This window comes from Dermacentor albipictus, chromosome 3 (assembly GCF_038994185.2).
Source record: "Dermacentor albipictus isolate Rhodes 1998 colony chromosome 3, USDA_Dalb.pri_finalv2, whole genome shotgun sequence".
In the NCBI taxonomy this organism is placed as follows: Eukaryota; Metazoa; Arthropoda; class Arachnida; order Ixodida; family Ixodidae; genus Dermacentor; species Dermacentor albipictus.
The window spans coordinates 41,377,723-41,391,305 of record NC_091823.1 but is presented as its reverse complement, the minus strand read 5'-3'; the positions used below and the strand labels follow the sequence as shown (position 1 = coordinate 41,391,305).

The 13,583-nt window shown below is 45.3% G+C and overlaps 2 protein-coding genes across 3 annotated transcripts in view; both read right to left on the bottom strand.

The window, feature by feature from the left end:
- Positions 1-1,127, bottom strand: part of LOC139057840 (cytochrome P450 3A14-like) — a 34,689-nt gene extending 33,562 nt beyond the window's left edge. Inside the window, exon 1 of one of the 2 annotated variants that reach the window (XM_070536581.1) lies at positions 1,003-1,127. In XM_070536581.1, coding sequence (XP_070392682.1) covers positions 1,003-1,061 — 59 coding nt within the window. In that variant the 5' untranslated portion in view covers positions 1,062-1,127. Of the gene's footprint in view, positions 1-961 lie in introns of both variants that reach the window. The other variant, XM_070536582.1, reaches the window with a different exon arrangement.
- A 7,245-nt stretch (positions 1,128-8,372) lies between these two features.
- LOC135902614 (cytochrome P450 3A14-like) overlaps positions 8,373-13,583 on the bottom strand; it is a 36,847-nt gene continuing 31,636 nt past the window's right edge. Inside the window, exons 11-14 of the mRNA XM_065432809.2 lie at positions 12,154-12,245; positions 10,733-10,873; positions 10,177-10,339; positions 8,373-8,575 (exon numbers count right to left, since the gene is read on the bottom strand). Of these exons, the coding sequence (XP_065288881.2) occupies positions 8,498-8,575; positions 10,177-10,339; positions 10,733-10,873; positions 12,154-12,245 (474 nt within the window). The 3' untranslated portion in view covers positions 8,373-8,497. The remainder of the gene's footprint in view (positions 8,576-10,176; positions 10,340-10,732; positions 10,874-12,153; positions 12,246-13,583) is intronic.

The following is a 13,583-nucleotide window of genomic DNA, read 5'->3' as shown; positions in this document are numbered from 1 at the left end:
CGGCGCGCGTATGGCGTTTACATAAACATCCGCAAATACATGCGGTGATATTGACCGGATGGCCAACCAGACGAGAGTACACACGTAACACTGTCGAAAGACTCACTGTTGACTAAAAACAACTGCACATGCACGTCACGTTTAGTTGTGTTGCATGAACTCGATTCCTTCACTAAAGCTACTCTTGACATATATTCAGACCTGCACGTTAGATCTGCATTTTTTTATTCCCAGACCATGACAATAACACGTAAGCAGCAAACAAAGCAGGGTGTCACATTTCGTAGTGACAATTTCTGGACGGCTTTTGACCGTCACGAAATCTGTCAGGCTCGTTTGATCGACTGTCAAAGTGGGTATAAGATTTGGTGCCGTGGCTCAACCAATGTGTCAATTTTAATGTGAGTGAAACGACTGATACGGCGCAAGCGCCTGTTTCGACCCGCTTTTCGTGTCAACTTTCATACTACTATATCTCCACAAGTGCTACTTGTCTATACAATATCTTATGTATTGCTTCGCAGCGGAAGTGCATTTATTTCTTTTGCTTTAAAACTCATTGAGCCCACCTTAAGTTATCTGTCTAATCACCACCAACGATCCCTCCGCGGGACTTAAGAGCAAGCAATAATCAACTCAGAGCACCCTCATTGTCCATTTATAAGTGCTAAAAAACGCAACTATCCCGAATTTTCCCTTGGTAAGTCTTCAAGGTAATGGGTTTAATGCAATGCGATGCCGGGAATTCGTCCCGCGGTCGCGTTCCGATGCGGGCCGTGACACTAAGATTTCGGAGCGCGAGTTCTGCAGGCCTGATCTAGACCATGTCACATGATTTATTCATATTGTACTAAGTACAATGTGATTACGTTATGAGAATGATTATGAGCTAAGAGTAGTAAAAACATGTCAAGCGACACCGCTCATAGTCTAACTGCGGCTCTGGGTCGCAAAACGATACCAGTTATGAAAATGCAGCCATTTCTGGTTACAACTGCTCACATGAACAACACCCCCAGCAGCAACACGATCAGAAGTAGCAGCACAGCAGTCGTCGACATGACTCCTTCCGAGTACCGCTGGAAAGTGAGGAGCGGAAGAGCGGCTTTGTAGAGAGGGGTACGAAGTTTGCAGCTGCCTGGCGAATTCCACACAGGTTAATGGGCCAGCCACATAATTGCTTTCCTGCGGACGTCAAAGGGAACATGTGACGGCTCTCTTTCCAAACGCAGTCTAGCTCTGTGGAACTCTTGATAGGAATCCACGTCAAAAATCAGCCTGTCTATTTTCGCTATGCTGGTCAACGTCGCGCTTGCTTTGTGCAATAGAAATCCAACCGCATATTAACCTCTGCGCTCTCACATTCAAGAAGAAAAAAAGAAGGTGGATTAACCACTTGAAATCAGATAGGTCATATTTATTTACCTTTATTTTTTTCCTTGGGGGTGGGGAGGGGGAGGGGTAACTATAGCAGGTTCAACTAAATTATGTAGTGTACTGCGCGAAACGTACAATATGAGGTGCAGGAAAACGGAACGAACCAACTAGCCTGCCAAAGAGTACTTATTAGATTCAACTTCACATCTACGCAATGCAAGGCATTTCGTAGATGTCACTACGTAGGTGTTTGTTGTTTTAGTGATACCCGCTGACACAAGCTTGCGGCAAATAGCTTCCTAGAATAAAGGGCAGGTACCCACTTGCACATACCCAAGGTCAAATGCCCAGGACCCCATACCCAATGGCCGCAGTTGGACGTAACCAGTGGCACATACACAGTTGTCCCAAGGGCATATTACCCAGTTGCCCCAGTGACACATAGACTGCACAATGTCCTGGATCGGCGCACGGAAAGGCCTAGTTATACACCAAAACTGAGTTGAATCGGAGAGGAATAAGAACTACCTGCGCAATTAAATTCTGCCCGCATCGCGATCCGAGCCAGTCCTGGCATGGTCAGCTGCTTCAAATGTATGTTCATGTTTCCCTTGGTCGGCTTTATTTTTCATTTTGTTTACGCTAACTGGCGTCGTGAATTAAGAAAGATGGATCTTTAATAAGAGTTCTGGAACCATCTTTGTTTAAACAAATGTGAAATGAAGAAGCGTTATCGCCAGGCAACAACTGAGACGAGTAAAACGAGATTTATCGCATTTTAAATAAAATGTGAAAGCATAGTGCCTCGTAGGAGACATCTTATTTAGTTCTTCAAACATTTTACATGGAATGGTCACATTCGCCAAAATTAAATTATGAGTTTTACGTGCGAACAACCACTATCTGATTATGAGGAACGCTGTGTCATCCGTGTCTGTCCGCTGCCGGCAGCTTGCCCTGGGATTTCTGTTCCGTCTGTTGCAGCATGATGAGTGTCCTGCGCGTGAACTCGCCGGCTATTTCCTTGGCACAAAAATTCGTTACATGTTACCAGACGTGCACTTAAATCGCGGACTAAAAGTGTTAAACGCACCTGCATTTTACTCTAGCGCCGTGGAATATTATCGCTACATACAACAGGTATGTCCTGATGTAGACGTTCTGGAAAACCGTGTTGTGGATACAATTTCAGCCTTACTGCTTTCTCTAGTTCCTCCAGCGCACCGCGCACGTTCTAGTAATGTCTCGCGGGATGCAATAACGGCGTCATTTCTGCCCGGCCACCTACACGACTTCATGTGGCGTCTAGCGTGGCAAGTGCTGGTATCGTCCCTTGTTTAAATAAACGTTTTCTAAACACACCATTCTTTGAAATCATGCATGCAGCATACAGAACAGCATTCGTTTCAATAAAGATGAAGCACAAAACAAGCATCCGAATCACATAATTCGTAATAAGGCGCTCCTGATAACAATGCGAAGCACGTAGCGCACCCCGCATACGTTTCCCAGTAAAGATTACGTTTGCGCAAGCTGCCATGGCGACGGCAGCTTGCGCTGCTGTCGGACTCTTGAATTATGACTCCGAGGAGTAGAGTGAGTGCGAGGAGCGTTAGAGGGGAAAAGAACTAGCAGTACGACCAGCGGTGGCGTAGTGTCAAAATTACCATTCCTTCCATTACTGCCAGTAGACTAAATAACGATTACTACGAGTACATGTTTCGTGGCACGTTAGAACTAATATTTCTTTAATGCTCCTTGTTAACATGCGACATCCACTTCTCTACTGAGTTTGTTATAAGCTGGAGGCTTCGGCGAGTTGGTGAATTCATGTCCTCAATGTGCAGCGCACGCAAGGGTTAGACACAAGAATGGCACATGTATGCAGTGTTGTGTGCATGCGAACTTGAGGTCTACGCATCGTACATTATCAAAATACTAACTTATTGTGTGAGGACTCACTGACATCAAATTGGCACGCTTCAGTGATTCCTTCGGACTTAAACTGACTGCGACAGCAACAGGGTCTCCCCGTAGACACCGCCATATTCTCAAGAGCAACTGTTTTTGCAACGCACATAACGTCGCATCCTCGTCTGCTACAGTGTCGTAGCTCCAAAATGTGTGCACAGATGTAACCGCTTTTGGAGTGACGTGTGGTGCACAAAGCATCGAAGAAATTACCGAGCGCCAAAGCTGCACGATTGTTGCTGTCAATTACAAAGTGCGGCAAAGACGTGACTTCGATTTTCGGCAGCGATGACAGGCAAGGTTTTGTTTTCCTTGGCCCTGTGGTAATGGCGAAGCTGATGATGTGGTTTGAGGATGACTAAACCATAACAACGTCGACTTCGCTATGACAACGTGGCGGAAAGACGGGCGAAGGAAACTCAGTTTCAGGGTTTTAAAGGACAACTGCAACGAAATTCAACTTTGGTCAAACTGACAAGCAAGTATAGCACTGGTGGTTGTTTAATTTTTCTATTACCAGCTTTGAAATAAAGCCTAAGCGGACGACGCGTGCACCTGATGGATAGCGGATACGACGTCGCACGTCACCTCCGAGATTTTTCATCCGCCATTAGCGACACGTACTTAGATTTAGGTGCACGTTCAAGAATCCCAAGTTGTCCAAATTTCTGGAGTCCCCCACTACTGCGTGCCTCAAAAACAGATCCTGGTTTTGATGCGTAAAACCCCATAATTAAATTTTTTTAAACACCCCATTTCGGAGATCCTGCTAAGTAGCCGCAGATTCCTAGTCGATCGTTCCTGCATCTCTTCCTGCGAATGGTGAAATTCCTTTTCTTTTTCTGTTTAAGTTTGAGTTTCTCACATGGCATACACTTGTATTTCAAGCGTAAAATTTTATGCCTGGCATGCTCTATCTATCTACACTATCTGAAACTTGCCTTTTGACACGACCGTAAATTTAGTTGCTGTTGGCCCTGCTGTAGTAAATGCTTGCGATACGTACTCGTTCCAGTCAGTTATCGCAAGTGTCCGATGCTGAGCATGTTTCAAACTGAAAATGTACTGCAGTGCACGTGTGCCGGGCAACAGGGTCGTGCTCAGATAAAAACACGAATCGCACGTGTTTGAAGGCTCTACGCAATATATAACTTCGCGACAGGCTGACATCTCGGGCACGAAACCCGTCATTCCTGCCTCAGCACTGGTACACAAAAGCCATTTATTATTAGTCCACGATGAGTACATAATACATACATGTGGTGGTTGATCTTGCTAAGGCGCTTGCCTAACGCCATCTAGTTTTGCACAAAAGAACTACTAAATACTACAATTTCTCCGCTCACGAAAGAGCCACCTAATAAATTAGCAAGGAACTGGAAAACACCTTAAGGTCTATACACAGTTCAATGTCTTTGATATCCTTTAAACCACGATGATGCTCTTATTTGCCATGTCGAACGTCTTAGTTTTGGAACGTTCATTTCAACTGGTGTCCCAACAGATTGCGGTTGGTGTTGGCCAGGATTTTTTACCAGTGACTCGCCAATCGACGCTACTCCTTCAGGCGAGCAGCTTCTTGCAAAAGTAGGGGGTATTACTGGTCGGGGGTAGGGTACTAACCTATCCCGGTTCCAGGTACAGCCATCATTAAGTTTGTAAGTGCCAGGCAACACTGGTCAATGAAGTCGATCAATGTGGGCATGCTTGAGCTGCTCAATGCGTCCTTAGGCACGTGGCCTGGCAACCTGACTCGTGCCGGTTGACCTGTTAACGGACCATGCTTTGCAGCTCATTGACACTCAGTGTAGAGTTTACTTGCTTGCTGCTTCTGTGCTACTTTGCGGCGTACAGCTTTAATCTTGCCTGCGGGTCTTGGAAAAACTGGCTACTCGGCGCTCCTACAAGTTCCAGTTTTGTTCTTGGGTGACTGCCCTGCAGAAGGACAGAGGGCTTCAATCATGTGGTGGCATCTGACGTGAAACGGTAGATTGCAGGATATTCTGGGATTCCTTCCTTCAGAGGCGGACGCTCTCGCGTACAAACTTAAACATACTCTTTGAGTACCCGCTTAAACCTTTCGACTTGTCCGTTATCTTGCGGGTGATAAATTACCAAATGCGCATGAACGATGACGTGAACCTTGAGAAAACTATCAAACTCACATTCTGTAAACTGACGGCCATAGTTGCTCGCAATCTCGTCAAGGCATCCTTCCCTGCTGAATACGCTTCGCAGAAAGAAACTGTTGCAGTAGTCACTTTTGCCGAGGCACGAGCCTCTGGCCACTTGCTGAAGTAGTCGACGACCACAATGAGAAATCGACAATCTGCAGGAACATTGGCGAAAGGGCACACAATATCAATTCCCAGCTTCTCCCGTGGTGCAGATGGGAATGCAACTGGCTGTAGAGGATTGCGTCACGGGTTTCGCAGACTTGTCAACAGCTTGGCATACACTGCAAGATGCAGTCAGCTGCTCTACTTGCTTGCACATAGCAGGTCACCAGTATCGCTCTCTTAGTTTCTGCTTTAGCCTTGTTATCCCCGGATGATACCCGTGGGCTGCGTCAAGGAGCCGTCCTGCAAGGGACGAAGGTGCGCCGAATTGTTCTCCCCGAAGCGAGAGGTCTCCAACGAATGAGAGCTCAGTCCGCACCCGGTGGAACGGGACTACCTCGGCAGGTGACATCTTCAGAGCAGGCCAGGTTAAAGTCATCCACCTTATGACCTGTTGAAGCAACTGTTCCTGTAATGGTTCAGCCACAAACTGCACTTGAGTAACACATGTTGAGACAGCACAAACTCCATCTCCTCTCTCTTCCTTCTCCAGATGACCTTGGAAGGGCATGCATGAAAGGGCATCAGCAACAGTATTCTTGTCAGCCTTCTGGAATCCAATGGTATAGTTACATGCGAGCAGTCTGACGTACCATCTTGCAATCCAGAACGGACGGCAACCAACTCCATTCGTACTTACGAGTGTGACTACATCCTGGTGGTGAGTGGGAAAAGTTAATGGGCGGCCCCCAAAGGTATACGCTCCAATGTTTACATGCCCATAACCAAGCAGGGACTTTTAGTTCCCAACAGAATACTTCTGCTCCTGTGGAGTAAGCTCTCAAGAAGCAAAAGCAATCGTTAATTGCTAATCATATCTCCTCTGCTGCAACAATGTTCCTAACCCAACGGATGATGCGTCTGGAGTGACAACGATGTCACGCGCAGGATCAAAGAGCTGTAAACATTCAGTTGCCAAAAAACCGTTCAGCTGCTCAAAACAGCTTGTTTTGCAGGATTCCAAGTGAACGCGGCATTTTTAGGTAGCGATTCGGGAAGAATCAACAAGCATTGCATAATGGCACATGAACTTTGCGTAATAGCCTATCATATCCAAAAATGAGCGCAGGTTACCAATTTCAGTTGGTGCCGGTGCAGCCTCAATGGCTTCAATGCTGTTTCGAAGACCGTATTCCCTGGTGACTGATCACATGATCCAGAAGCTTGACTTCTTGGTCACTGAAAGTGCATGTGTCATCATGTGTCATCGTACATGTATAATTTAAGAAGTATTGCTGCTGTTAGTTTTGTTAGTAAGTTTTATGTACTTCTGCTGAAGTGTGCGCTATTCTTTAACAAACAAGTGTCGAAACTCTAACAGTCTCTGTGAACTTGTATATTTATTTCTGCTAAAGTGTCCGCTGCTGAATACTGGAAGGTGGGGCCAGTCAAGCTACGTATATATAGCTTTTTTCCCACTTTTGCAACCACATTTCATGTGCAATTTTTTTTGTAGTATCTGTGTGCTAAATAAAATCAATCAGTCAATCAAGGACGTTGGCAGAAACTTAGCTGGCTGGTACAGGCTCGTTGCTTCCCCTTTCGGTCCCATAATTGTTGCCAACTGTTGTACCCACCACCATGCCCTGCCCGACTGCGTCGGCGGCCGGAAAACCCGGCTGGTAAGGTAGACTTTACCGATAAGGTAGATAAGGTAGACATAAGGTATAGTGAAGATAGACTGAATCATACTCATACTGATTTATACTGTGTAATTCCCACAGTCATTCCTCAATATTAGGTGAAAAATCAATTCACATCATCAGTAAACTCTTTGCAGTGCTTATTCGTTCATTTATTTTCCATTTAATTTATTTCAAGGATGAAACTATACACAGATGGAAGGGTTTGTTTAGCGTTTTACTGTGCCGGTGCTTCGCTGACTGTAAATACTGTTGCGTGATGTGTTTGCTTTACTTTCTTATGTTACCTGTGATCGAACTCGCGTCGTCCTATAAAGAATACTGCGCGTATGCGTTTTTCGAGTAAATCGCGTGATTGTCACCTGCGCGGTGCTTTGGTTATTGCTCCGATTGAAGTCGAGAGTCGCAAGCATAATTTGCGGCGCCCTATAGAATTTTTAGCATACGCCAAAAAGCCTTCATTTAAACATCGACCCCAGATATGTACCATATGAACCGGGTTTTTCTTTTTTTTCTTTTAACCAGTCTTCTTTTGCTTACGTGAATGCTTAGCGTCGTAATTAAATTAATGAAAATAATCGCCTTTCATCAAATATAATTACCTTCGTGGTTTATTTAAATAATAATTTCGTGGCGCTCGTTGCCGAAGAAAATAGTAAAGATAGAGAAAGAGGAAAGTAAGAGCAGGGAGGTTAACCAGGTACATGTTGAGTTTGGCACCATTTGAATGGGAAGGAAAGCGGCAAGAAAAATACCACTGGATGTGCGCACAAGTGTAGACGAAAGTACTCAGCATTTTGGGCACCTTGGCACTCAACCTGTGATTGCAGTATAGAGGCAGCACTTAGGCGAACGCGTTAGTGCACCTTAATTGCAAGAAAATTTTTTTTCGTTCATGCTTTGTTTCGCAAGCTTATGACGCAGAGTTAAGCTGTAGACGTGCACAAGTTCGTGCTGCACAGTGTTTAATTTGCATAAATGAATGCAATAACATGTTTGTGACATATCGGCGATATGTAAGATACACAGAATTGGAATAGAGTACAGTTGCAAGTATTGAGCACACGAATAAGCTGGACACATTGTCACCGGGAACGCCTAGCTCAGCATAAAGTTGTGCCGCTGTTGTAACATGCGGATTCCACGTATGACGACGATCTGTCTCCTTCACACTCGATAAAATTTTATCCATGGTCCCGTAGCAGGAGTCGAGACCATACCGTAAGCGCCGATTTCCATGGAACCCTGAAATAAATAGGATCGTTTAATTTTTACGAAGAAGAAAGAAACACGGTTCTAAAGGAAACTTGCAAAATGTAATGGTTTATTTTTGAGATACTCCTCATGTTTCACTCTACAATTTCATTCTCACTGCGTGCATGCTATAGCGCAAGCAGCTCGCTTGCGACGAGTGCTTCACAGAGTCATCACTATATTTATTTTCAGTGAGGTTGAGCGTTGGGTTAATTGGTGCTGCATAACCGATGTTTTACCAGAGAATTAGACAAGGACAACAGAACAGACGCTCGCTGTGTGTATCTATTCTGTTGTGTGTGTCTATTATGTTGTCCGCGTCTGAAACGCTGGTAAAACATTTATTTTCAGTGTAATCTGCATGCTTGAAGGCGCATTAACCAACGTACGACGAGGTATGCATCATCCTGCACACTTAGGAAAAACAATTCTTTGTATCGTAAATAAGCGCCGTCACAGAAATAAAACTGGCGTTTTTTTGTTGTTGTTGTGTTTTTTTGTCTTCGCAAGCCACAATTCGCTCACACCTGGCCTTTGACAGTCGGACATCTGACGCACGTGGCGTAGGCGTTAGACGAACCTGGAATCATAACAACTTATATGCCATATGCATCATGGTCGGCTTGTGGGGTAATTACCCAGTGGCCGTAATGTGTAAGGATTATTTTTCTTCGATTTTGTTCGTTTCCTATCACCCTTCGAAGTGATTGGCGGATATTAGCGAAAAACGAAGGTGTGGCGCACGTCAGACAACGACGAAAAAACAAAAAGAATAGAAAAGAACAGAGTTCTATTACAATACGGACCTCCGTTGTACTTAGGAATCAATATTAGCTGACAAATGACGCCACTGCTTGCAGTTTCTTTAATTGAATGGTGCTTCGTCAAATATCTCCCTTTCTTTTCGTTTTTTCTCGACAGTTCAGGAACCCTAGCTGGGATACGTTTGTCTTAACATGTAAGTGTTCTCTTTAACGGCGCCACGTTCTTCTCCTGCGTTACTTATTGCAGGCCCATTGTGCATAAAATGTGATAAGTAAACTGTACTGATGCATATCTCTCTTATGAATTCATCAAGTTATGCTCAGAGGAGTGGCCGGGGCCACTTCTAGGCATGAATATTTTCGTTATAGCAGTGTACTTCAAGAAAATATCCACAAGATCTGCTCCACGTGTTGTCACAGCGATCGCACAATGCACCGGGCCACTTATAGGCAGCAACATTTCCTGATAAAGAATTCTGGAATTTTTCGTGCCACAACCGTGATCTTATTATGAGGCACGTCTTAGTAGGAGGCTCCAGATTTATTTTGAACACCTGGCGTTCTTTAATGTGCACTTAAATTTATATCAGGAACGTTTTTTTTTTCTTGCACTCAACCCCTGTAGATAGGCGGCGGCCGTGGCCGGGATCGCACCCTCGACCTCAAGTTCGGCAGCGCAACAACGTAGCCTTTGGACTACCGCGGCGGGCATTTCTTGCTAACCGTGTATTTTAGGAGAATGTCGAAAACACTTGCCCCACGTGTTAGTAAGCATCTTGTCTCGCTTATTCAATATTTTAGTTTAATACTATTCGCGGTTGCACTCACCATCTGAGACTTTCCCAGTTCCAGGCGATACTTCTGCACCATTCTGGCGGCAGTGTACTTAAGGCTCAGCAATGCTAGCCTCCTTCCAACGCAGTTTCGAGGTCCTATTCCGAACGGCACGTGCGCGGTCTTCCGCAACAAGGCTTCATTTTCCGGGACGAACCTGCAATCACCAAACCTACAATGGTACGTACACGGTGATAGTAGCATTGGCTTAGCTGAAGATATTCGCGGTAAGCCTTCCAAGGGGCACCCGCCTACATTTGAACCAGTCCTCGGGGCTTACGGTACAGCATCATTTAAGCAAAATTATTAGAAAAGCGGGCAGTGAGACGGACGTTGCAGCGAATAAAGTTTGGTTGCTGAATCTTTCCTCAGCCGTGTACACATAACAGAATAAGAAATGACAACGATACAAAAGTGGCAGCGAATGATAATGAATTGTTGTGACGGCTGTGAGATAAGCCAGTGCACTTTAGACAAGCTACACGTTATTATATCTTCAAATACAGTCGCTCGCTTCCAAAGCATATTTAAGTTTTGTTTCTCATCCTACCTTTCCGGGTCGAACTCTTCCGCGTTAGGCCAATACTGAGGATCCCTTTGTAAGTGGTACTGCGACACCATAAACGCAGTTCCGGCCTTGAACGTGGTGCCGTTGTACTCGAAGTCTTCTTTGGCTTGCCTCGTCACAAATCTGCATCAACAACGTCAGCGTTCTGCGACCAATCGTTATCCGAGCCTGTAAAGCTTGCTCCTTATATTTAATAGTCGAATCTCACCCTTCATGTGTCCCGCAATTGCGTGCCAGCTCAAATACACTGAATTCAAGGATAGAGGGTGAAGGAGGGGAAGGAGAAGGAGGAGGGATGCAGGGAACACATAAGTTCACTTCTCGTGGAGCACTCAGCTATCGAAGAAAGCGATGGTCGTTTTGTTCACGTAGATATTTCCACTTAGCTTACTGTTGAATTGTTCGTTCTCGACAGCATCCATGTAGCGCAAGCACAGCGTTATCAGTTACGGGCTATCGATGACGAGACCCGAACGAGCCAAATGCCTTTGGTCCCCATATTTGCATATTGTGCTGAAATTCCGATTGTGTGAGAATGAGAGACAAAAATAAAGACAGGGAGGTTACCAGGGGACTATCTCTGATTGGCTAACCTCTACTGGGGCAAGGAAAATGCTGCTAAAGCTTGGAGAAACGAAAGAAGAAGAAACTAATGGGAAGAACCGATTGCGAACGCTGCTATATCTAATGTACCCATGTACCTCTCGTCGCTTCTTGTTGCTGGGCTACTTGGTTTATAATTATGGTGGAAAAGACGCGAGGTTTAACAACGAGGAACCTTTAGTGCTGTAGTAACACTCATTCTTCTGCGGTCGTTCTTTCACATGGCTTCGCGTCACCTTAATAAGTGTGGACTGGCTGTCGTTATGTTTACTACGCTGTCTTTATCACGCAAGGCACAACATAAACAAAACGGACAAACATGTGCGCACGTGTTTTTCCTTTCATTCATTTTGCCTTTTGTGTGAAAAATATAGTGCACAGAACGATGACATACCAACGAGCCCCAGTTGAAGCCTTAATGAACAAACTTGCCTAAAAACATGCAGTGATAGGTTATATTTCTTCTATACAGTGGACTCCGCCGTCTATTTTTCTAGAAGCACTTTTTTGATGTAGCGAGACTGTTTCCTATCTCGTCGTTTCTTGAAATGGTCTCGCGTCTTTTTCACCTTAATAACTGGGCATCTCTGTCTGCTTTTTTACCCAATGGCATTGATGTGGCTATAAGATGAGGTTCGACAAGAAAAGACCCAAGATGTAGCTAGCCTGTATACACATATGTCTCAGCGAAATCAAAATTGTTTTGGATCGCAGGGTACGTAGGCTTTCAGTGTCGCGCTCTTCTGTAGAACAGTGCACATCTAACTAAAAAACGCACTTCGTTCAGCCTTGTTACGTACAGCAGTCCCGGCGGATACAACCGCAGCGTTTCGTCCAAAACATGACCAAGGTATTTCATTTTCCGCATGACGGTCTCGTAATCAAGCGTTCCCTAAAAAAAAAAGGAGAGAGAAAGAGAATGTAAAGCAGTGCCACATAAAACCTTAAACAATTTTATTAGTAAGGTTGGTTTGGCTGGCCCTGTGTAGCCAACTGGGCCGCAGGTAATATACACAGAGTCAGTCCATTGCTCCGATGTATCTCTTCTGTGATGTGAAGTTTGACCTGACACTTTTTGTTGGCAGTTAGACGGCTGCTTGGACATGCACAGATACCAGCGCTTATAATAGCTTTACTCCTGCTGGTTCTTTTTTCTTTTTTTAATTTTTCGTTCTGCAGGAATGGATACGTTGGCCTGGCTAGCCGTTTCCACCTGTTGTCCCCTACTTCTAGGATGTGCCAATTCTTCCGCCTGCGTTTCGCTTGCAAAAAATATCTTCACTCTCTGGCCTATCGCGTTTCTTCGCATTGAACATGCGGGATCATGCCCACAGTGCCGAGATGAAAGAGGCGCTCTTTTGGAGAACCTGCAAAAGAAGGACCTTCCTCCGCATGCTTGCCTGCAAGGCTTTGTTTTCCTAGACAGAAGCGTCAATTATAGCGCAAGCAAATAAGCTGTCGTTTACTGTCGCATGGATGGACAGAAAGTGCGCGGAGTCCAGTCCCGCAGCGACTGTCTGCCGCAGGCGATTTTTAAAAATTCCGGAAAACTTAAATATTATCACTCCGCACAGTACACACCTCGAATGTTCTGAGTTTCAACCGTGACTCAAGCTTAAATGTATGGCCCTCGCTCCGAAGCCAACTTAATTTTTTTTCGTAGTGGACCCAATCAAGTACAAGGAATACCCAGCCCAGCGGGTAACTGCAGTATTGGCGTCTCCCTGTGATCTTCGGACAAACTTAACCACACTCGGCTATCTCGTACACCATGTCAATGCATTAAATACTTCGACGCACCAAGAAAAGGACGGCACAAGCACGTCGAGGCTCGTCAAAGAACAAACACACACACAGCGACCGTGGATACCACGAAAGCTTCAAGGGACCTTACAGTGATGTATAGTTACTGCATATGTTACCAAAGGCAGCAGAGTGGCGAGTCTGTTTTATCCCGCCGCTAGCGCCTCTATTGGCAAAACGTCATCACGTGGTGGCCAAGCAACCGTGCATTGCGGAGAAGCGGATGATCGGGCCAATTTTTGTATTTCCAGACGCTGCCACTGCAGCGAACTGTATTGACACAAATTATCGCCAGTCAAATTCAAAGCGAATCCGGCCGATCTTGGCGTTCGCTGTTCGCGTGCGGTCTAGCTGCAGAGCAACAACACAACATGCGCAGCGCATCTCACAGTTGGTTCATCGCAGTGTCATCGCATTTCCATCGGAA